This window comes from Odocoileus virginianus, chromosome 31, assembly GCF_023699985.2.
Source record: "Odocoileus virginianus isolate 20LAN1187 ecotype Illinois chromosome 31, Ovbor_1.2, whole genome shotgun sequence".
NCBI classification, from domain to species: Eukaryota; Metazoa; Chordata; class Mammalia; order Artiodactyla; family Cervidae; genus Odocoileus; species Odocoileus virginianus.
Genome location: NC_069704.1, coordinates 20244080 through 20266316, shown reverse-complemented (window position 1 = coordinate 20266316; position 22237 = coordinate 20244080). Strand labels below are relative to the sequence as shown.

Here is a 22237-nt window from a genome sequence, read left to right as displayed (position 1 = left end):
GTAAAATTATCCTCCTACCCTAAATCGTCCCATTTTACTTTTTCTGCACCAGTAGTTCCCCAGCCCAGGTTCCCAACTAATAATGAGGTTCTTAGACCTGTTCTCTGTTTTGAAAACCTAATGCAAAGTGTATTTTTGCTGCATGCACACTAAACATTTTCTCTGATTTTTGCTGAAGTTGCATTGTTTCATGTATGGTTATCTAGCTGAGCAGAAGTTCTGGCTGTCGACTTCACTGTAATTTGGGGCCATGGTGGTATGAAATATTCCCACTAAAAGTACATAATTTTTAACATACTTGAATATGAATCTTGAATCTTAGCTCCAAATTTTAGTAACAGAAATGGTTCTTATGTGTTCAGTTCATTGGCTACAAAAAAGCATAGCCAGAAAGGTTTTTGTTTTTAAGCAAGTCCACTGCAGTATACACTGCTTTTTTCAAAGAAAACGATAGAAATAGGCAGGGGAGTTTAGAGAGGGATATGAAGTTCGTAGAAGACCGGGAAGGAAAAAGTTGAATCTTCCAGGAGGAAATGATGCCTAAGATGAGACAAAGTAGAGTACTAGAAAAGGTGAATACTGTCTGAAGACAGAGTTGTGAGAGGATCTGGTAGCTACAGAGTGAACTCGTGATAGAAATGTGACAAGAGGCAAGACTGCCCATAAACAAGCATCATGCTTAAGAGACAGGACTTGATTTCTGCCTAAAATCCCGTGGTAATGTTTTCCTTCTATTTATGATATGTTGAGTAAGGACACATTTTAAGAATACAGCTCAGTGAGTTTTCACAAGTAAACCCCTAAGTAACTGGTACTCTGCTTAAGAAGTATTACGGATACCCAAGATTCTTGTGTACCTTTTCAAATATACACACAACACATCTTGTGGTGCCTTCATTTTAACTCGAGGTGATGTGGAAATGAATAGGAGAGAAAAGAAAAGACTGGTTCTTGACCTTTCTTACATCTGGGGATCTTAACCTCAGAAAATTGCACAAAGTAAGGGTTTAAGGGCCTGTTGTTTCCATGTTAATTTCAAGAGTCTCCTAAGAGTAGTACTGTTGAGACATTGTGGTGTCTTGAAGGCCGGATGAAAGAAGGATATGAACTTTAAAAATGTAGAGTAAAACTTGATTGCTAGTTGAATGAGAAAGGCTGAAGAAGAGTAAAGATTCAAGGTGGGTTTGGGTGGTTGGTACTTGGTCATGGGGGGGGGGGGGCGCGGGGGAGGAAGGTCACCTGGTGTGGAATGAGGAGATTAATTACCGAAGTTTTTGAGCATGTAATGTTTGGTCTATCTGTGAGAGATGTCTAAAGGTAATTGGAGACGTAGATATGGTGCATAGGGAAGATCTGGATTAGAATTTGATTTAGGAATTCACCAGTGCTCAGACACAGATATGAGTTAAGATTTAAGGAGAAAATAAGAAATCCAGAGCGGAATCCTGAAGTCCAGCCTTGTTTAGTGACTGGGAAAGAGTCAAAGGAGACAGAAACAGCCAGAAGCGTGGAAAACCCAGAGTGTGCATGCTCAGTCACTTCAGTCGTGTCCAACTCTTTGCGACCCTATGGCCCATAGCCTGCCAGGCTCCTCTGTCCATGGGCTTCTCCAAGCAAGAATACTGGAGTGGGTTGCTATGCCCTCCTCCGGGGAATCCCCAATCCCAGGATCAAACCCAAGTCTCACACCTTCTGCGTTGGCAGGTGGGTTCTTGACCACTAGCGCCACCTGGGAAACCCAGGATAGAGTGATAGTTGGTACGGGGAAGTGACCTGGAAGAGTGCTGCAGAGATGTCAAAGGAGGGTTGACGGGTGTCCTTTAGATTGGACAATTAGAAAGTCGTTAATGCATTCTGTAAGAGCAGCTTCTGAAATAGAGGAGAGCCAGTTTTCAGGGGCTTAAATAGTGTCTGAAGAGTACATCAATTCTCAAATGCTGTAAATTCATGGTGAAAAGGTAACTGTTCTACATTCTAATGGTAAAACAAGGACAATATAATGTCTTTGTAAAAAAGCTAAATTGATTCAAGACCTTAACCTTATTCTGAAATAATGCCCCTTTTTAAAAAAGTCCTTTCATGAAATAATAGTAATTTTGGTCTGTGACTATATGTCTTTAGTTTAAAAAAATGACAACCCTTTTTTGATTATTATTTTACTTGTCTGTAAAAGGTAACAAAAAGAAGGGAAATTTTTTAAAGAGAAAAATTGAGTATTTTTCCATTCTGAATAGATAACCAGTTGAGGGAGAAACTGAAGATGAGAGCAGCTGAAAACTGAATTATTAGATAAACAAAGATGAATTTTAGCACTAATGGAAGGATTTACTATAGCAGCTTTCTTCCTCCCAATTGGGAGAAAGGGAAAGAGTACAGATTTAGGGTCTGGCTGAGGGGAAGAGAGGGCTTCTCTGGTGGCTCAGCTGGTAAAGAATCTGCGTGCAATGCAGGAGACCTGGGTTCAATCCCTGGGCTAGGAAGATCTGGAGAAGGGAATGGCTACCGACTCCAGTATTCTGGCCTAGAGAACTCCATGGACTGTATATAGTCCATGGGGTCGCAAAGAGTTGGACACCACTGAGCAACTTTCACTTTGAGGGAAGAGAAAGAAATGGAATACACTTGAGATGACCCATTTTCCAAAAATAGTACAATCCATGAGAGGGAAGGAAGAGGGGTGACTACCATGAGGAGTGGGGAAACTTGTCAATGGTGAAAGTTTTGAGTAGCCATTAGGGACAGTGGGAAAGACCCAATCAAAAACTTGGGGAGGGCTTTTGGGGTTCGTTTAGGGCCCAGCTGAAGTAAAAGGCTGACTTTTAATGTGTGTGCTCAGTCACTCAGTCTTGTCCACTTCCGGGACCCCGTGGACTCTAGTCCTCCAGGCTCCTCTGTCCATGGAGTTTCCCAGGCTAGGATACTGGAGCAGGTGCCGTTTCCTACTCCAGGGACTCTTCCCAACCCGGGGACTGAGCCGCGTCTCTCGTGTCTCCTGCACTGGCTTTCATGACATCATTCAGATTCCTGTGGGAATTCACACATGGAACAGTCAGAAAATTAGGGTTAAAGCAGATGAGGCAAAATATTAGATGTTTTGGGGTTCTCCAGAGAAAACCAATAGGATAGATAAGGGCTTCCCTGGTGACTCAGCAATAAAGAATCTAGCTGCAATGCAGGAGGTGTGGAGATGCAGGTTTAAACCCTGGGTCAGGAAGATCCCCTGGAGAAGGAAATGGCAACCCACTCCAGTATTTTTGCCTGGGAAATTACATGGAGAGAGGAGCCTGGCGGGCTACAGTTCATGGGGTTGCAAAGAGTCAGACACAGCTGAGCAACTAAACAACAAGAGAATGATAGATTACAGGAACTGGGCTCCCAGGTGGTACAGTGGTAAAGAATCCGCCTGCCAATGCAGGAGATGCAAGATACGCAGCTTCAATCCCTGGGTTGGGAAGATCCCCTGGAGTAGGAAATACAGTATAAAAACTAATTTTCAGCAATACTCTTGTATTATGTTATTCCCTGATCAAAGATTACTCACAGGTCCCCATTTCTTGTTAGTTTAAGGCAAAACTTTTCCTAATATCCCTGCCCAGTCTTGCCCTCCCACCCCACTGTGCCGCTCCCCTTGGCCTCACCATTTTAATCTAATTTCTCACCATTTTAATCTAATTTCCCACAACTTCCTCAAAATAAACAATCTGTACTCTAATCAGGACACAGTTAATTCATCTTCACTTCCATTCAACTGCCTTTACCATTCTTTAAGAGCCAACTGACAGAGAAAAAATAAAATATTTATTCACGACTTATATATCTGACACTTTACAAAAAATATTGCTAATCTAACAGCAAACCTGTTTTTACAGATGGGAAAACTGAGACTCAAGATCCAAAGATCATACAACTAGCAATAAACTGTCTGCAATTCATACCACCTCTTATTTCAGCACCTTACCTATACCAGTGTAATTTAGCACATTATTGTATACCATTTTGTTTCCTAACTGTATCCTTGCCTTCCTCATCTCAGTGGTAAGCACACAAGGACAATATAGTATTTTTCCAGCACCAAGCATGCAGTAGTGCTAAATGAATACTTGCTGACTGATTTTATATATGTCCACATATAGTGACACCCAGTACTGAGTGTCAGACTATTTCAGGAGCCTTAGGACAGAGTACGTTACAGCCAGAAAACCACATTCGAGTGATGAAAATAGAGCTGTAACTGACTGTTGAGCTTTGCTGTTACTCCTGTCTCTTAATTTATCTTCTGTAGAAAATATGCTTAGAGAATTCATAGCATTACATGAGCCTTTGGGACTCTAGGGCATGGAAAATTCAGCTGTTATTCTAGAAGTATGGCAGATATTGTTCTAAAAAACAGGCTCACAACTCTATCTGAGAGCTTTGAGAACACATATGTTTCACAAATCAGATTTTTTATATCTTAGAGAGCAAATATATGTTTATGCTATATATTTCATCATCCCCTCTACAGGGTCCGAGTCAGCACCCATCATCAGACACATCACTGCTTCCCATGAAGTGGAATCAAGATCACATTCTTGAGTTAGGGTTTGCCACCAAATAATTTACTGTAAACTTCTGGGAAAATTTTTGGTTTTTAAAGCTTTTTAGATTTCACAGTTGTGGATAAGAGATTCTGAATGTGTCATTGAGATGTACTGACTCATTTAATCTCTCAATAATTTGTGATACTGTTATTTTGGAGAGGAAGAAACTGAACCACGGAAAGGTTGTATAAGGTTTCCAAGGTCACATGACTAGGAAGCGCAGAGCCAGCACTGGGACCTAGACTGTCGGACTCCAGAACCTGTGCTTCCCTGTGAGTACTGCCTTCCCAGAGGACTTTGCAAATCACACCAGCCTAAGTCTCACTACAGGTTATGTGACCTTGAACAATTCCCTAGCACACTGGATGCCAGTTTCCTCCACTGTTGCTGTGAATGAAATGTCAGTGTCAGCTGGAGATTCTCATCCCAGCACAGCTAGACCATATGGTCTTGAAGTCCCATTCCTGATTTGCCCAAAGCCTGCTCCAAGATTTCTGCAAGTTTCTAGAAGCATATATTCTCATTGTTAGAGTTGGCTTCTGCTAAATCAATTCACATTATGAATCATGTCAGCATCTTGGTTTTGTAAAGGATGATGTGGACTCATAGGTGAAACTCAGCCCTTCCTCTCAAGAAGACAAATATGTTCAGATTGGTTGATATTTCTCTCTTTCTCAAAAGTCTTTTAGACCTCCCCACAATTCCACATTGCCCTGGCTTCTTCCTGCCTTCTCTTTCCCCTCTCTCATTTCCCTGCCTCTTACCTCACTTCTCTCCCTCTTCCTTTTCACAGCAAAACCAAATTCCTTTTTATTATTCCTTCCAGCATTCAGTAATTATTTTGTGGCCTGAGCTTTTGCTACTTATGCCTTCGAAGTCCCATCTCCTCCCAGTGAATTATTCAAATATTTCCTCATACAAAGGCAGTTCCTTTTCTGAGAGTGCCTTTGCTTTTGCCATCCTGTGATGTCCAAACTAAATGTCACCTCCTCCCTTCTGCACCCAGCCATATTGATAGACTCTCCTCCCCACTTCCCAACCCACAGTCAGTGGCATTTGTGTTTCTGGCTTAGCTACTCAAATTTAATTGCTTGGTATGCAAATATCATAGCTACTCTAAAGCTGGAACTTCTCTTACTTTCACTGCCTAGTATCAGGTTTTATTTTTAGTAGACTTTCAGTAACTCCTAGAATAAATCTGACAGTGTACCAAAAACTAGGACACAACTAATACATTCACTCAGTGACCACACAGTTAATAGGAACTGAAGTTTGTAACACTTGTCTTCATATTACTGTGAGTGAAGGAAACTACTGGGGCTAAGATTTCAAAGACAACTGTAGTCAGGAAAATAAATCAGATAGCAGGGGAAATTCATTATATAAATCCTCACCCACAGTGAAAGGTAATTCAGCCTTGACCAAAAGACATAAAGAGCTCAACCTTGATTATAAATTTATACCCAACCATAAATGGGAATCTGAGAGGTATCTTTACAACTTAGGGTCAGTGATGCTGAATAAATGAAAATGTTAGTCACTCAGTCATGTTTGACTCTTTGCAGTCCCATGAACTGTAGCCTGCCAGGCTCCTCTGTCCTGGCAAGAACACTGGAGTGGGTAGTGACTTCCTTCTCCAGTCGATTTTTCCAACACCAGGATCAAACCCATGTCTCCTGCACTGCAAGCAGATTCTTTACTGTCTGAGCCACTAGAGAAGCTGAATAAACTCTAGATAAAAAATTTGTGGCAGGGAAGCTTTGTCACATAAGTGTTACCAGCATTTAGGACAGTTTAGCATATCAACTACTTGCTGATTGAGTAGATGAATGCAAAAAGAAATCTAAAAGATCTATAGTGCTGGTGGCAGAGGTACTGAACACAGCCTGTTGCCCTGCCCTTACCTTCCTCCCTGACTGTGTGTCCATTATAGGAGAAAAAGACCTAAATTCTAATCTCTCAGCTTTACCCTAAACCCCTAAATGTATGACTGTCTCAAGTAATTTAATTTCTCTAGACTCGGTTTTATCATCTGTAAAATGAGAGCCTTGGATTAAATAACCTCTAAGTAGGTTTGAATTGTTTATATGAACATAGTAATTGTTTTTAGAAAAGTAATACAGCCACATGGAAAGAAACACTCAAACGCTGTAGAAGCACATAAGTAAACATCTTCCCTGTGTCCCATTCCCAAGTCTTTTTCCTCAGAAGTCCCTTTGAATTAATTCTGTCTTATTCCACTAAATCATATGTTTATGCCTCTACTTCATAATTTATCTACTCTTAAGTAATATTTGGAAAACTTTGTCTTCAAGACAAAGAATTTAGTTTACCACCTTCTTCTATTTTTGTTATAGGTAGGAATATTTTAATGACTAAATCCATTTCCCTTGTTATTTTAATAGACTTAAAGCACTTTCTTTTTTTTTCAAAGCACTACTTCTTAATCTATCAATTTCAAGTAGTAGCCTGACTCCCCATTAAGTAAGTTACTGTTTTCTTTGCTTTCCTCCACGTCTTCTCCCCCTTGAATTTCTCAGCTCCTCTCAGTTAAAACATTACTTTTTTTTCACCAAAATCATTACTTTTATATTGTCCAAAGTTATAATTAAATTCTCTCTTGTAACTATGGTTGTCTTTAATGCTTTTATAGGTTAATTCTGAAAATCAGAAGCCAACAAGCATGTGAATATTACTTCCTGCAAAACTACGTGGTATGCTTGGATGTGCAGAGGAAGATGCAGTCCTGTGTCACCAAACCTGTGCCATTTGTTGAGGAGTGTTCCAAGCCATCAACGTCACAGTGATTGCTTTATTACACTCCATATGTTGCCTGGAATCGTTTTACAATGTAGCTTGCTTCACATTATGAATAGCCTTCATTTCTAAATACCCTCAAACTTGAAATCTAGCTTGATAGTTCTCAAACTTGGCTGGAGCGTGGCCTGAGCATCCTGGGTGTTTTAATTTTGCCAGGTTAGTCCAATGAGTAACCAACACTGAGGAACCTGAGGCTAATGGCAGTCAGGTCTGTAGAGTCAAAGGTAATGAAATGTATCAAGTCCTTCGGAAGCAAGAGCACAAAGTAAAACCTGATACAAACAGAAGGTTTGTAGAACACTTTATTTCTTTTTTTGGTTGCAGCTGTCTCCTTCATAACCCACCACTGCTAAGACTGTTTAATAAGATGTGCTTCTCTGCACTCGGCTTGGGAGGTGTTTCATCTGGTGATCTGGATGGAGAGCTGGTTCTGCTTTAAAGTCTGTTCTTTTCTGAGATAGACACTTTGGGGTGTGGGGAACTAGAAGTGTTGTAAGGAAACCACTGGGTGAGATTCCATCAGATCCCTGATATTCAGACTCATGTTTCCATAACTGATTTTTTTCCACATGTGTCTAAGAATTTAACATGTGTTGTGTTTCCAGTAGTTTCCAACCTAATTTCATCTGATTTCCAGGGTCAGTCGGAAAGTCGTTTCCTTTCAGCCCTCCTACCAAGACACCTAGAGTGCCAGAGCCAAGCTGGTGAGCCTTGGGTTCTAGTAGGTATAGCTGGCAGTGAAGAGCGACTGGGTGGAAGCGGAGCCAGAAGAACCCGTGTGAACATACTGTCCTTTGGCTGCCTGGCTGTTAGCCTAAAACACAAGTGTGAGAGAGGAGACCGAGTTAGAGCAAGCTGAGCTTGACCCTCCTTGCTTCTCATTTGAAAGCAGCTACACCTTCATGTAGATTTTTCTTCCATGCAGTGGTTTTGCTAAATATTGCTGCTGATACCATTCCTTTTCTTTTATGCTGATACCTTACTTCCTTTTTAAAATCCCAGTTTTCTGAGCATTTCTCAGGCAAGCCTGAACTCTGTGTAACTAAGAAGGTTTCTTTTTAGTACCAGCAATACTGCAACAACCGTCCTAGAAATTAAAGCTGAGAAACTTCTCACTCGTACAGTGATAAGGAAATGGAAATCTCAGTTTCAATTTGGGAACCTTGGAATAGTTGTTGAGTAGTCTGCTAGGAAACTGACCAGACATATTGCCAAACATCAGGCAAGTGTAGCTGAAGCTTCACTATAGCAAAAAGAAAAAAAAGTTTTATTAAGTTTTACATTTTCTACATGTATTTGTCCATAAGAATACATACTTTTTATGTAGTTGTTATTGTAACATCATTGGATACCCTGTGTAAATTCCAATTAAAGTTGACTTCAGAATTATGAAACCCGTCATAACACTCAAATGCCACTTAACAGTACCTGTCTTCAAGTCACTGTTGCCATTTTCTGATCTCTCCAGGACTTATTTCTACATCTACAATGATTTTTGAAGTTAGGTTTCATGGGCCTAATAACTAAGCACTTGTTAGAAATGGAAAGTCTCCAGCTTGACCCCAGACCTTCTGAATCAGAAACTCAGTGGCTGGGTTCAGCCACCTGCATTTTAACACACCCTTCAGGTGATTTAGATGCATGCTCAAGCTTGAGAACCACTGTTCTAGATGAGAAGCTTAGCATCCCTTCTTTTGTGTAGATAACCCTTACTTGCATAATCCCTTCATCATATTTGTTGTATCTTCCCACCTCATCAGCCACACACCAGCAGAGCCACACCCATCATCATCAAAAGGTAAAGCTGCTGCTGCTGCTAAGTCGCTTCAGTCATGTCGGACTCGGTGCGACCCCATAGACCGCAGCCCACTGGACTCCCCATCCCTGGGATTCTCCAGGCAAGAACAGTGGAGTGGGTAAAAGGTAAAGCACCACCTATAAAATCTCACACCTCTCTTACACCTCTGAGATGATGCTTTTAGCTTCTCTGTAGCCTTCCTTTCCTTTAGCGCCTTATCATCAAACTTTTTGCTACGCCTGATTCTTTGCCCAGGCTCCCCTCTCATCATCAGCAGCAAGCTGGATAAGGCTATCACTCAAATTTGTTCCATCTCCCTGTTAAACTCTGATTCTTCAACCCTGCTCGTTCCCATTTAGCCTCATCTGAATCATCCTACATACTTAAGAGAGCTGTCAGGAACATTTGGGATCTAATTTAATGTACCAAACAAATTCATTTCAATTGCATCTTGCTTGATGCTTGGCCATAACCTCTGGTCAATTTCCTAGCAACCACTTCAACAACTATTCCAAGTTCCGCACTGTGAAGACCGAAATCTCCATTCCCTTATCACTCTCAACAGATGCTGTCACCTGTAATCAGTGCTCAACCACTGCATCTCCCCACCTCTACAGACTTGCTTCCAAACTCATTCTGTTTCTTTTTCGCTATCTCTTCCCTCCTTTCTAAGACCAACTCTGCCTCCTGTATTTAACATTTTGTCTCATGTAGCACTGTTTCCTCTAAGTCTCTGTCCTTTCCTAATCTTTAATCTCTCCTTTGGTTCCTTCTGCTTTATATTTAAACATTCCAAGCTCTTTCCTATTTGGCTAAACTCTTAAATCCCCTGAAGGCACTGGCGGTGTCTGCTTTGTTCACCCCAATCCTTGGTTCATAGACACTCAAAAAGGAATGTTAGTAGTTGAATAAGACCCTTCTTTGTCCTTGTTGTTCCTGGTAAACTTTCTGTGTCTTCTCCTGACAAGCATCTTGAATGGGTACCTTTTCTTTATTGAGCCCATTTTGTTGAGGGTCATTCATATGTCCTTCAATGCCAGTATGTCCAAAGTTTTTTCCCACCTTTATTTTTACCCTCTTTGTAGGGTGCTGTTAGTGACCCTTTGAAACTTCGTTCTGTTTGTTCCTAGAATCCTTAGTTCATCTTAATACATACTATCTGCTTGTCTTGGTGGCTTCTCCTCTTCATCTTCCCAAACGAAAACTATCCCATGTTATTCCTTGGCCCTCTCACTGTCCCTCTAAAGTGTCTCTGTGGAAACTGTCCTTCAATCTGCTAACATCAATTATACTCTCTGTGTGGAGAGTTCAAAACTCTCTCCAGCCTTGACTTTCCTACTAACCTCTAATGCCACAATTTCAAATGCCTGGTAGACACTCTCTGGAGTGCATCATGGCCTGAAGAAAGCAATGAGAGCCAGGTCCCAAGTATCCACTTGATTAAGTACATAAGAAGCAGTGTCTTACCAGGGCCCGCTTCATAAAGGCCTCCTGTGTTGCCTTCTTGTTTTCAGCCTTGCCACCCCATGCAGCCAATGCACTGGCCTGCAGGGCCCGTCCGTAAGAGAAACTTAGCTTCCAGGGCTTTGGTAGAGGGCAGAGGTTGATAGCATTGAGGTTGAGAGTAGCATCCTCTTCACTCATGCCACCAGACAAAAAGCAGATGCCTGGAAGGAGAGAAGCCATTCCACTCCACTAATCCTGGCTGTGTACCCTGCTTGAGAAAGCAAGCAAGCAAGGAGCCTAAAAGAAATGTCATGTCTCAATCTTTTCCCCACTTGATTTGCACGGGACTAGGATGGAGAGATTAGCTTGCCTTTGCTGAGGCTAGCTGGGCTGAGGAGAGAAGGGATTTAGTAAATAAAAGGGCAGTGAAATGTCGAGGAAATCAATGGATTGAATGTATTTTGATGGACTCGGGATAAGTGGCATCATGGAGTTTGAGGGGGAAGTGTTGGCTACCTGTGAGATAGCAGAGATCTGCTTCACGGCTGGAAGGAGAGTCCTGGACACATGCAGATGCTTCTGGCACTCCTTCAAAGAATGAGGACTAAGATCTCAAGTTAGAGAAGAAAGAAAATCTTACCAGGAACAGCTGCAGGAACAGTACGGTGGAGAGCTGTAACCGTGGCCATCGCCACCTGCTCTGGAGCATACTTCTTGGTGCAGGCATGTCCAGCAGTCACCATGTTGGGCTTCAACAGGGTGCCCTCCAAGTAAACGTGATGGTCATTCAAGGCCTTGTAGACAGCAGCCAGGACCTGACGGACAAAAGATCCACACAGGTGAAACCCAGAGTCAGCCGTAGAGGCACCTGACCATGGTGCTTCCACCCTGCAGGGAAGGAGGATGAAGGAATTCCCACACATTGCTTGGCTGAAGCTTCCCAACCAGCCCTTAGGCTCAGTCAGGGTGATGCCTGCAAACCACAGCCAAGCCAGCCTGGCCCTGCTGCCCCTCCCCTAACTGCTCACTGCAGGGGCTACCGGATGGCTCTGCTTCCCAGAAGCCCCTCACTCCTTCCTTCCCATTACTCCCTTTGGTCAATTGAGTCTGCCGTGATTTAATTTGCTGGGGACATCCAAATCAGCCTCCATTCTCTATCCCCATAGAAGCTGAATGATCACAAAAATATGAATTTTAGAGACAGGAGTGCTTTCAGAGATCATTTCAGTCCACCTTATTTTGCAAGTGGAGAAACTGAGGACTCTCCTGCTTTCTTACAGATGTACAAATTTAGAAATTCGTATGTGTGCCATGCTTTTTGTCTGGTGGCATTTGTAGAATGTGGCGAATTTAGAAAGTCATGTGAAAAAAATCACCTTCTAATTACATTTTCTCATGGAAGCCTCATCTTATTTTAAAATTTCTTAAACATAATGGAAATGAGGCCCCCAAAGATAATATGACTTGCCCCAGGACCCACAACTGGGAACATGGGTGCTTAAACCCTAGTGTTGATAGTGCAGATCTTGTGCTTCTTTACAAGGAGTATACCATGTGTCCCCGAAGTGAAAAGTTTGATAATACCTCCTTACCTTCTCAAAACTACATAATGATTCTAACTGTAGAATATTTCACCTGTAACAGCTGATACATAACAACTGTCATTTAAAAACAGATTTTGTAACTGGCATTGGAACCTTTATGTTTAAGACTTACCTTCTCAGTAACATACTGGCAGTGTTCCATGTCATGGCTGCCATCAGGAATTACCTCCGGTTCAACAATGGGCACCAGACCATTCTAAAGAGAAAGTGGAGGGGACAGAATGAAGCTCTGTTCACTGGGATCTTTTCCTTAAGATAGTTAACATTCCAACTGGTACAGGGTGAAGCCCTTATGGAGAAATATCATATAAATGACTTAAAGTCAATGAAAATAAATTTAATGGAATATGTAGTGAGCATCTGTGGTTTAGCCAAAAAAGAACAGTGAGGGGGGAAGAAAGTTTCACTGGAAATGGGGTACAGTAAATACAAACTCTATTTCTGTATCTCATTCTAGAGACTATTCTATTACCTCAGAGCCTATATGTCATCCTTTCAGGGCAGGCAAGCTTAAATCACCAGTAAAGGTGGCTCTCGTATGGTTTAATTAAGGAATTCAAGCAATGTTTTCAGTTCTGATTGATTGGGAAGCTCCAAGTGCCCACAATTCTGGTAATCCCAGTACTGTACCCACACAAGCAAATCAGACTTAAGTTGGATCCCAGAGGCACTTCGCAACAGGTTGGAAACTTTAGCATCAAGCTACCATCCTCCAACAAATTATTTGAATTGGAACCAGATCAAGGCTGTCACCCTTGAGCTAGGGATTAAGAGGATCATGTCCTTGGCCACAGTGGGGCATAAACATGCGAATGCCCTGACCTCAAGAGATGATTGCCATCAAGACTCAGCTTACAGTGCTTTGGTAGAAGGCCAAACTTGATGATGTTTGCCTTTTGGATTCATAGCTGACTTATGGAACCAAATCTTACTCTACTACACCTAGTATAAGTATTAAAAAAAAAATGCCATCAGGATATAGTGGTGAGAGAAAAGGAAGGATCATGTATGGTTACAGTAAAATTAGACAGTTGGGCTTTGAAGAAAACTCTCGCCTACTGTATTTGAGGCCAAGGGTAAGGACGAGCACCTGCTGACAGATGCTGGCATAGCGGGCGAGGGTGTTGGCGTTTTCCTGGATAGCGAGATGGGATGGACACTGGTTGTCAATCTTCAGCACAGCACGCCACTTCCCAAAGTCAGCACCATCTTTCTTATACTGAGCACAGCGTTCAGAAAGGCCATCAAGCCCTGCAAGTCATGAGAGAGAAGCTACTGATAAAGTGAAGGAGTTGCCCTTTTGCTTAGCTTTCAGTCACAGAGCTTGAGGTCCCGAAACATCCAGCAAAGAAACAAACATTCCAGTGCTAAGTCAAAAGATCTGTGTTTAATAAATTTAATTTTGATATACATATTATACACTCTATAAGACGAGTAAAGAAAATTAATATTTTAGTACTTACTGTGTTCCAAGGCATGATTAAAAATATTTTGCACATCTTATTTCATTTAATAATCATAACAACTCTAATAGTTGTTATACTGTTATAGCCATATAACTCATAGTTGTATATTCATTTTACAGATTCAAAAACTGAGGCTCTGAGAGGTAAGGTAACTTCAAGTTTGAATAGCTAAAGGGAGACAGAGCTGAGATTTAGTCTGCTTAGCTAACCCAATGCTATGGTTTACACCTATCTCTTGGGCAGTAATAAACCTTGCAAAATTATCTAGTGAGTGATGGAAGCAGCATCCAGACACAAGTGTGTCTGATCCCATAGCTTGGGATCTTTCCTCTTTACTGATGCTAGATTTTTCTAAAATAATATTCCAAAGTATAAAGTATCTTCTCTGTCCAGGGCACTGTGATAAGCATTTTATGTGCAGTGTCTACTTTAATCCCCACAACTATTCTGCAAAGTAAATATTGCTATCCCACTTTAATGGAGACTCAGAATATTTAAGTGACTAGCCTGAGGGCATACAGTTATGAAGTAGAGTAGCTAGGGCTGAAGAACAGGTGTGTGGCTCTAAAACTTGTGTGATATTCACAGTTTGTTTCCCCCCATCACTTCTTCGCTTGTCTTCATTTCTGGTATATACTGGCATGATTCATATCAGTGGGCAAAATCCTCACCTTGAACGGTGGTTTCTTTGTTTGTTCCTGCAAGCGGAGCAACTCCTTGGTCTAACTGTGAATATAAATAATTAACAATTAGCAGGTGTCAGGTGTCCCTGGAAAATACAAGCAGAGCCCTGGTGCTAAATGGTAGTTCTCATCTTTCACAAACCAAGGAGTTGTCATTGAGGGGACACGATTCAGCCCACAGGAGAAGTGAAGTTATCTGGAAAGGACAGTCTAAGAGTATCAACCCTAAGAGGATGGAAAGTATGGGAAGCACAGGCCTGAGCTTGAGAAGCAAGAAGTGATCTGATAGCACCTGAGATGAAGCGGTGCCTGTATAAGAGCCACTTCCTTTAAATGACTCATTCATTTACTCAAGAGACATTTATCGAGCACTGCACATATCAAGCCCTATGCTATTACAGGAGCTGAGAGGAATAGGGATGCAGCCTCCACTGTCAACATATCAGAGGCTAAGGTCATGAGCCCAAGAGGCAGCAGTCTGGGTTTGAACTGGCTCCAATTTTGCCTTGCTGTGGACAAGTTATACTACTCCCTGTAATTCTGTTTTCTTGCCTCATCTATAAAATAGGGATAATAATTGAGTCTATCTCTAGAGGTTGTGAGGAGGAGTAAATGAGCGCCTGGGGTTGTAAGCACTCAACAAATACGAATGATCACTCTTGAGAAGTTCATGACGTTTTGGAAGACCTAGTTACAGTAGAACAGTAAGTGTTTTAGTGGTAATAACTATCATGAACTAAATAATAATGGTGTGACAGGCACTGTTTTACAAGCTTACTTTATTTTTATAAGAACTTTGTGAGGAAGGTACTATTATTCCCATTTTAGAAATAATAAAGTGGAGACACAAAGAGATTAAGTTCTTTGTAGGAAAATGGTTGAAAGAAGAAGGTACTGGAAAGGTCTAGAAGAGGATCTGTTTCTCAGTGGGATGGTGAGGATGGGAAGGAGTGAGAAGAGCAATTAGATGATGAGAGTGCTCCTCATGTTGGCCCTGTCCCAGCCTCTGTGTTGTGAGTGTGGCTGAGGTGAGATGGGAGCGAGATGTATTCACCTTGATTCCCACCACGATCCCTTTCTCCTTGAGGATGTCTCTGAACAGCTTTCCCTGGCCGTCCTTCTGGTAGAGGGTCTCATGGAAGAGGATCACACCTCCGATGGTCTGGCTGACGGAGCTGTCCACAGTGAAGAGGAGTTCTCGGAACTGCCGGCGGTTCTCTTCTGTGTTCTCCACCTTGATCCTTTGCAGGCGGTTCCCCATGGTGCCTACGTGGGCGGGTGAAGGCAGCATAAGGAGCAGGCTGGTGCTTCCCTGCCAAACCCCTCCATACCAACCACTGATCCCCACCAGGATGGGCAGCAATGCTCTTTTTTATTCAGATCTTCAGAGCTCCTAACAATCTCATGGACAGAGGAGCCTGGTGGACTGCAGTCCATGGGGTCCCAAAGAGTTGGGCATGACTGAGTGACTCAGAGCTCCTCTTTCTTTTTTTGTCTCCCCAGGGAAAGACTTAGCTGCTGTCGTGATGCTGGTGAGGAAGCACATGTGCTGGGCGTGTCACCAAGGTATATGCCACCACTGGGTACAAATGGGGCTGCAAGGCCCTCAGGCCTCTTTAGCTCCCCTGGTTCAGCCCTGATCTGACCAGATGTATAGACAGTGGAAGGAGGGGTTAGGCAGGCTCTTGACTCCTCTGACTCATGTCACTTTATCGGGGGACCATCCCTTGTGCCATCCTGAGCTGCTCTCAGCCACAAGCTCTGCCCCACTCCTGATGCTGACACTTTGCTGCTCTCACCACCCATCCTTGGCTGGCTTTACACTGACTTCTCATCAGCGGCAGAGGCCTCATCCTGCTTACTGAGTTCCTGGCCTTGCTACAGCTTGGATGTAGGACTTGAGCCTGTTCACTTGGTTTTCAGAAATCTGCCTTCTGGGATGACAAGCACAAAGGTCTGTGCTTACTGAGTCTTCTGTTCCCCCTCCTGTGTACATAAGCCTTTATTTCCTCTGAGAGGAGAGAGCATATGATCAAGCTGCCTTTGCTAAGTGGAGAATCAGGACTGTGTTTGTAGTATGATGTTTCCTACACTCACCTACGGACTCATCTGCAGCCAGGATCCCCTTCCCATTGGCAACAATGCGCCGGGCAGTTTCTGAGAGTGCCTTCTTCTGTTCTGAAGTGAGGGCTGGAAACTGGTGAGCCATGGTGACAGGTCTGGAAAAGAGTGTAGGACAGTTAGTTGTGAATAGAACTGTGGGTCTTTCACATGGATTCATGCCCAAGACAGCAGGTGTGCAGAAAAGCCCCATAGGCCCCTCTGACATTTCTGGCCCATTTCTACAACTGGCTAAACAAATAAGGTCTGTTCTGTTTTGAAGCCTAAGTAGTTGCAATTAGCCATAATGGATGAAGGTGGAATGCCAAATGTCAGGGTGATCCTAAACAGAAAGTCTTTCAGGAAATCACTGGGATGACTGATCTTAAAACTCAACCAACTAGTGAGTGATCTGCTCAAATCTAACAAACAGGGGTCATGGCAGTAACTGATTGTCTCTCTATTCTCTGGATTCCTGGTGCCATCAGGGGCCCTGGCTGACTTTGAGGCCAGGATAGTGAAGCTTTCTGCCTCTGTGGCCATTCCTCACTTACTCTGTTCCCCTGCAGTCCCACCAGAGTATTGTCTAGGCAGCAAGCTTGAGAGGAGAAATTGCCACTTGGCCTTGAATTTAACCTCCCTTCAGCTTTGGGACATAGAGGGTGGAGTGTGTCTCCTTTTTCTTATCTTCAACCACCTGTGAGACTATCTGGGGCAGACAGGGAGGATTTTTCCTAACCTCTGGGCTGGATGTTCCCATTAGCTCCAAGGATGCCAACATCATGTGATGATTCCTGCTGCAGTAATTCTCAGCTTCACTGCTTTGGCAAGGACAGACTCTGGCTCAAAAATCCCCTACTCAAGCAACTTCTCAGTCGTGGTCATCGGAAGGGGATCATTGCTCCTATTTGCTGCCACTTAGGGCTAGTCTTGAAAATGCAAACTCACAGGATTCTCATCTTGGATGTTAGAATAGGTTGGATTATCAAAGAAAAAAATGGTAGTGAAGATTACCCTGTGGTCTTCTCCTTCCCCAGTCTCCTGTCCCCTCATATACTCACACACAGGGTAGATGCCCTGTGCTTTCTACTTCCTGGAAACTAACGGACCCCTCAGTTCTCATTCCATCCATTCAACAATGAGACAACAAGGACAAGTATTATCTTCATTAATTAATGAACAAGCTAAGATTCGGAGAAGCTAACTGACTTGTCCAAGGTCCCACGTGGGATGAGGCAGAGTCCCCACCCAGTTGTCCTTCTCATGGCAAATCGATCTTGATATTTTGTGTCTGTTCAAAGCAAGCTGTCAGTATTCTATCCCTTGATAGAGAAGTCAGTGGTTACTGAACTAATTCCTGACAAGGTATGACTGATGCCACTCACTGTGGCTACTCTCACTTCAACACTTAACCCCAAGAATAGAACCACGATGCTGTCCCTGGGGTACCAGGACAGGTTAGTGGGCAATGATCGCAGAGAAGATAATTTTCCAATGCCCTTTACATCTCAGCCACCCGAAGATGGTGCTCCCCTTGTTTGTATATTAGTTCCTACATTGCAGTCAGGGACTGTTAGCTTTGGACCTGATCTCCAGATCTTCATGTCAGATTTAAGCCAACCTGAGGTTGCTGAACTTCAAGCCAAAGTACAAAATTTCTCTCTCAGTTTAGATTTCTCCTCTAAAGTTTTCCCCTGTCATGAAAGAGTTGAAAAATACCAAAAAATAATGTTTCCTTAATAAAACAAAAGAAAAACATAGCCCAATAATAGCAAATGCTATTTATTGCCAGGCACTCTGCTAATTGCTTTACATGCACTATAAAGTGCACTCCTCACAATAATCTCCAGGGGAGCCAGGCTTCCCCCTTCTCCACACCCTCTGCCATATAATAGATAAGGAAAGAATGTAAGATAGTTTAATTATTTGTCCAAGGACAAATAGCTAATGAGGCACATGTTGGGATAAGGAGGAATACTCCTTCTTCCACGTAAACAGTGAGACTGAAGAAAGGAACTGGCCTTTGGGTGACTCTAATGTCCTTGGTGATTCCCCCCAGAGTACCGAAAATCCTTGAGCTATGTGTCACTAACCCCACACCACATGACCAATTCATAAATATCTGACACGTTTACACAGAAGTAGATCAGACAGACCTGGGTTCAAGGACCAGCTCTGCCTCCTTCTCACTAGGACCATGGGCAAATCGATAACTTCTCTGAGTCTCAGCTTACTGTGGGTTAAATGGCTGTAATGTCTGTTCTGGTTGTCTCACTGCCAGATGGATCACTGTGACCTGTGAGCAACCTACTCATTGTAGTTGCTAGAATGTATTTCTGGAATCACATAATAAACATGAGGATGCTTTTTATAAGGCTTTATGAAAATGTCTGGAATCAGTATGTCTCACTTTTTTCATTAAAAAAATAATTCCCTGAGGGACGTCCATATTTCTGTTTACTACTGAGTGATTTTCTTCAGTCTGAGTGTGCTGACTCAACTAGGAAAAAAAAAAAACAGAGAAAAGGTCAAATCGAACCAATACTGTTTATGAGAAGTTAAACTTCTACAGAGGGATTAAAGTTCTGTACCACATCAGCACAAATATTGCTTCTCTGTTAATCATAAAACAGGGTTACAGGCTAATGTTCACCACTGGATGAGAGGAGGCCAGCTGGAAGTGGGTAATGATAGAGAATGATTTCTCTGCTTACTGGGGTCTCATGCCAACTTTTTATTTTTTTTTTTTAATGCTAACTTTTTAAAAAGTGTGATAGGAAGTTGTTTACATTATATGATTAAGAAAAAATAAAAGCAAGTTTCAGAAAAGTATGCAATACATAATGTTAGTCTTTTTTAAATTAAATAAAAATGGTATGCACACATACTGTTTATGGGTCTATATAAGCAGAGAATAACCACACTGAGCTTACTCCTGGGGAATGAAATAGGGTGGGGTGACTCTCATAGTTCACTTTATGGGTTTTTTTAAATGTTTTATTTCTCAGTGAATAAGTTTATATATTACATTATTTACTAAACATAATATATTAACAAGTGTAAGTGAAAGTGTTACTTGCTCAGTCATGTCTGACTTTTAGTGAACCCATGGGCTGTACCTCTGTGGAATTCTTCATGCAGGAATACTATAGTGGGTTGCCATTCCCTTCTCTAGGGGATCTTCCTGACCCAGGGACCAAACCCCAGGTCTCCTGCATTGCAGGCAGGCTCTTTACCATCTGGGTCACCAGGAAAACCCCATATTATCAGGTAACACATGTGCAAATCTGGGAGAAGGTTGCGAACACAAACACACATGAATAGAAGGTAACTACAGAAACCAGAGCTACAAGTGAACTCAGAGGTATCTGTATCAACCTTGCTAACTTTAGAGATGAGGAAATTCAGACCCAGGAAGAATGTGTCTGATACCCCTTCTAAGTTGTGATGTTTTAGGACTGTAATTCACATTCTACTGGCTTATGACTTAGAATTCTTTTTCCAATCCTTCTTCAGCAGAATAACAGATGAAACCCTGTAGTATAGTTTTTTCTGCCTTCTTTAAAGAGACTCTCTGAAAATATAATAACGTATAAAATATCAATATTTAACTCCTGGAGAATATAAGGGTGTAGAGAATTCATTTGCTTCTCCATGTACAAGGCAGGTGGATTTTCAAGAAGACATGAGGGGCTTGTTCACTGGAAGCCCATGATTGTCAGGCACTGCATGTAGCACTTCCACATACAGATGCAGGAACATGCCCACAGCTTTGTTATGTATCTGATTCCCTGGTGACAACTCCAGTGAGATGCGCTAAAGCAGCCTGATCCCTGGTGCCTTTGAACACATGTAGAGCAGCTTAAAGAGCCCCGAGTGTTGCTCTTTCCTCTAAACTGGCACCTAAACCAAAGGAACCCTATATTTACAGCAGCTACACTCTGTTCCCTAACCCAGCACCTCAGATCCAGCCTGGGCCTGGATTGGCTGCAGATGAACCTTGCTTCAAGTGATGGTGGCCCCAGATCAGGAGCCCCTGCTGGACCCACATCAGCTAAAGAAACTCTAGGTACCTATAATCTCCTAGACCCAAGGATGGAACCTGGGTCTCCTGCATTGTATGTAGATTCTTTACCATCGGAGTGACCAGGAAAGCCCCAACTCTTTAAAGAGAAGTTTATTTTAAAAGGCAACATATCCTCACAACATGCCTAGTCTTCAGATAGTAGAGCAAATGTGGCAAGACACATCAGCAGCTTTCGATTTTAAATATCTTAAGCTGTAGGACTTTCACAGATTTTCTGTAGTAGGAAGTGCTATAGGAAGTATCCAGTAAGGGAAATGCCTGACGATTCATAATCAAAGGACGACTATGCTCTGTGATGCCTGGTCCGTTTTCTCGGTTGAGCCGTGGGTGCAGACGAAGGGAACAACAAGCCAAGAGTTCATTTCTATGACAAAGAAACTTCAGTGCAAGTACTAAGAGGTGTGGGAAGGGAATGTAGAAAATGACACAGGGAGATAGATATGTAAATAAGTCATTGGAATAAGCAGTTGTTATGCAGGGAGCAGAAACGAGCAGGCATTTCAAAAACTAAGTAGAATCTAACCAAACAGGACTATTCACACTGTTTCCCCTAAGCCAAAGACTCAAAAGAGCCCTCTTATAGGGACTGCTGGTAACTCAATCGGTCTGGATCTACCAGGATGGGTAGAGAGGAAAACAATCATTTCAACAGATCACCACGCTTTCAGCCACCATCACACTTTTCCTGAAAACAAAAGCCAACAAACAGTTTCTGTCTGTGCTTAATACTATCACTAACCTCTGACTCCCTGGTATTCTCCAGGTAGACAAAGGAGGTTCTTTACTTACAGTTTGAGAGAGGAGAGTCCTCTTAGATCTATCAGAAGCTGTGGATGAGGCAGCAGCTGCCAAATAGGATGAACCTTCGGCAACACCCAGTTTTTATAGACTTCTCACCCAAGTTGGTTTGCTTTTTTTTCCTGTCTAACTTTTACCCTCTCCTTCCCACCTTGGCCCGGTAGAGAGGTGTTTAACCAATAACTCTGATTGGCTCATAAACGGCCAGTCCTTCTAATCCTGCTCACACACCCTCTGTACTTACAGTGTTAACGCTATAAGAGCCATCTGGAGACCTCGTAGTTCTCAATCCAGATTCTCCATGTTACAAATGAGGAAACACAGATAAAAGATGAGGAGCAGTCATGCAGTGGTAGATGACTGGGCTCTGGAGTCCACCAAGGAAAACTGAGAAGCATGTTAGCTCAGCTCCAGCACTTACTACACACATGATCTTGGTCAAGGTTATTTTCACTTCTCTGAGCCCAAATTTCCTCCTCTGTAAAGTGGGATCTGAACTTCACAAGAGCATTAAGTGAGTTTGTAAAGTGCCTGCATACAGGAGACACTCAAAGATCCTTTCCAGCCCCTCAAACCAAGCTGGGCTCCCTGTTGCTTTTAATGTCAGAACACGTCTCTTTACTGTAGTCTCATTCTCTCTCAACCTTTATATTTTTGTCTTTAAAGTTGGTAAAAACTACAATAAAACTCAAGGTGATTGATGTAAGCCATCAGCTCCCCTAGTTATAGCACTGTCTGAGGACTAGTTCATTCTACAGGGTTTTTTTCTCTGAGCATTAAACCCAAATCTAATCCAAGAGAAAGCAAATAAAAACAATGTATGCTTCCTAAGACAAATAATGAAAGAGGCAAAAT

The 22237-nt window shown here is 42.4% G+C and overlaps 1 protein-coding gene and 1 long non-coding RNA gene across 3 annotated transcripts in view; one reads left to right on the top strand and one right to left on the bottom strand.

Annotated features, from left to right (window-relative positions):
* Positions 1-1249: 1249 nt before the first annotated feature.
* LOC110127426 (uncharacterized) overlaps positions 1250-22237 on the top strand; it is a 39762-nt gene continuing 18774 nt past the window's right edge. The window contains exons 1-2 of the long non-coding RNA XR_002310775.2: positions 1250-7688; positions 15901-15963. This is a non-coding gene — a long non-coding RNA (uncharacterized lncRNA). The remainder of the gene's footprint in view (positions 7689-15900; positions 15964-22237) is intronic.
* Positions 7685-21645, bottom strand: ALDOB (aldolase, fructose-bisphosphate B). 2 transcript variants are annotated; one of them, XM_070459364.1, is made up of 9 exons: positions 21627-21645; positions 16495-16616; positions 15452-15663; positions 14386-14440; positions 13339-13499; positions 12361-12444; positions 11285-11459; positions 10666-10865; positions 7685-8214 (listed from the first exon to the last, which is right to left on the bottom strand). In XM_070459364.1, exons 2-9 carry the CDS (start codon positions 16604-16606, stop codon positions 8119-8121), a joined length of 1095 nt encoding a protein of 364 aa, XP_070315465.1. In that variant the 5' UTR covers positions 16607-16616; positions 21627-21645; the 3' UTR covers positions 7685-8118. The 2 variants fall into 2 exon arrangements, with proteins under 2 accessions (XP_070315465.1, XP_020733294.1); XM_020877635.2 differs by lacking the exon at positions 21627-21645 and adding an exon at positions 21374-21483.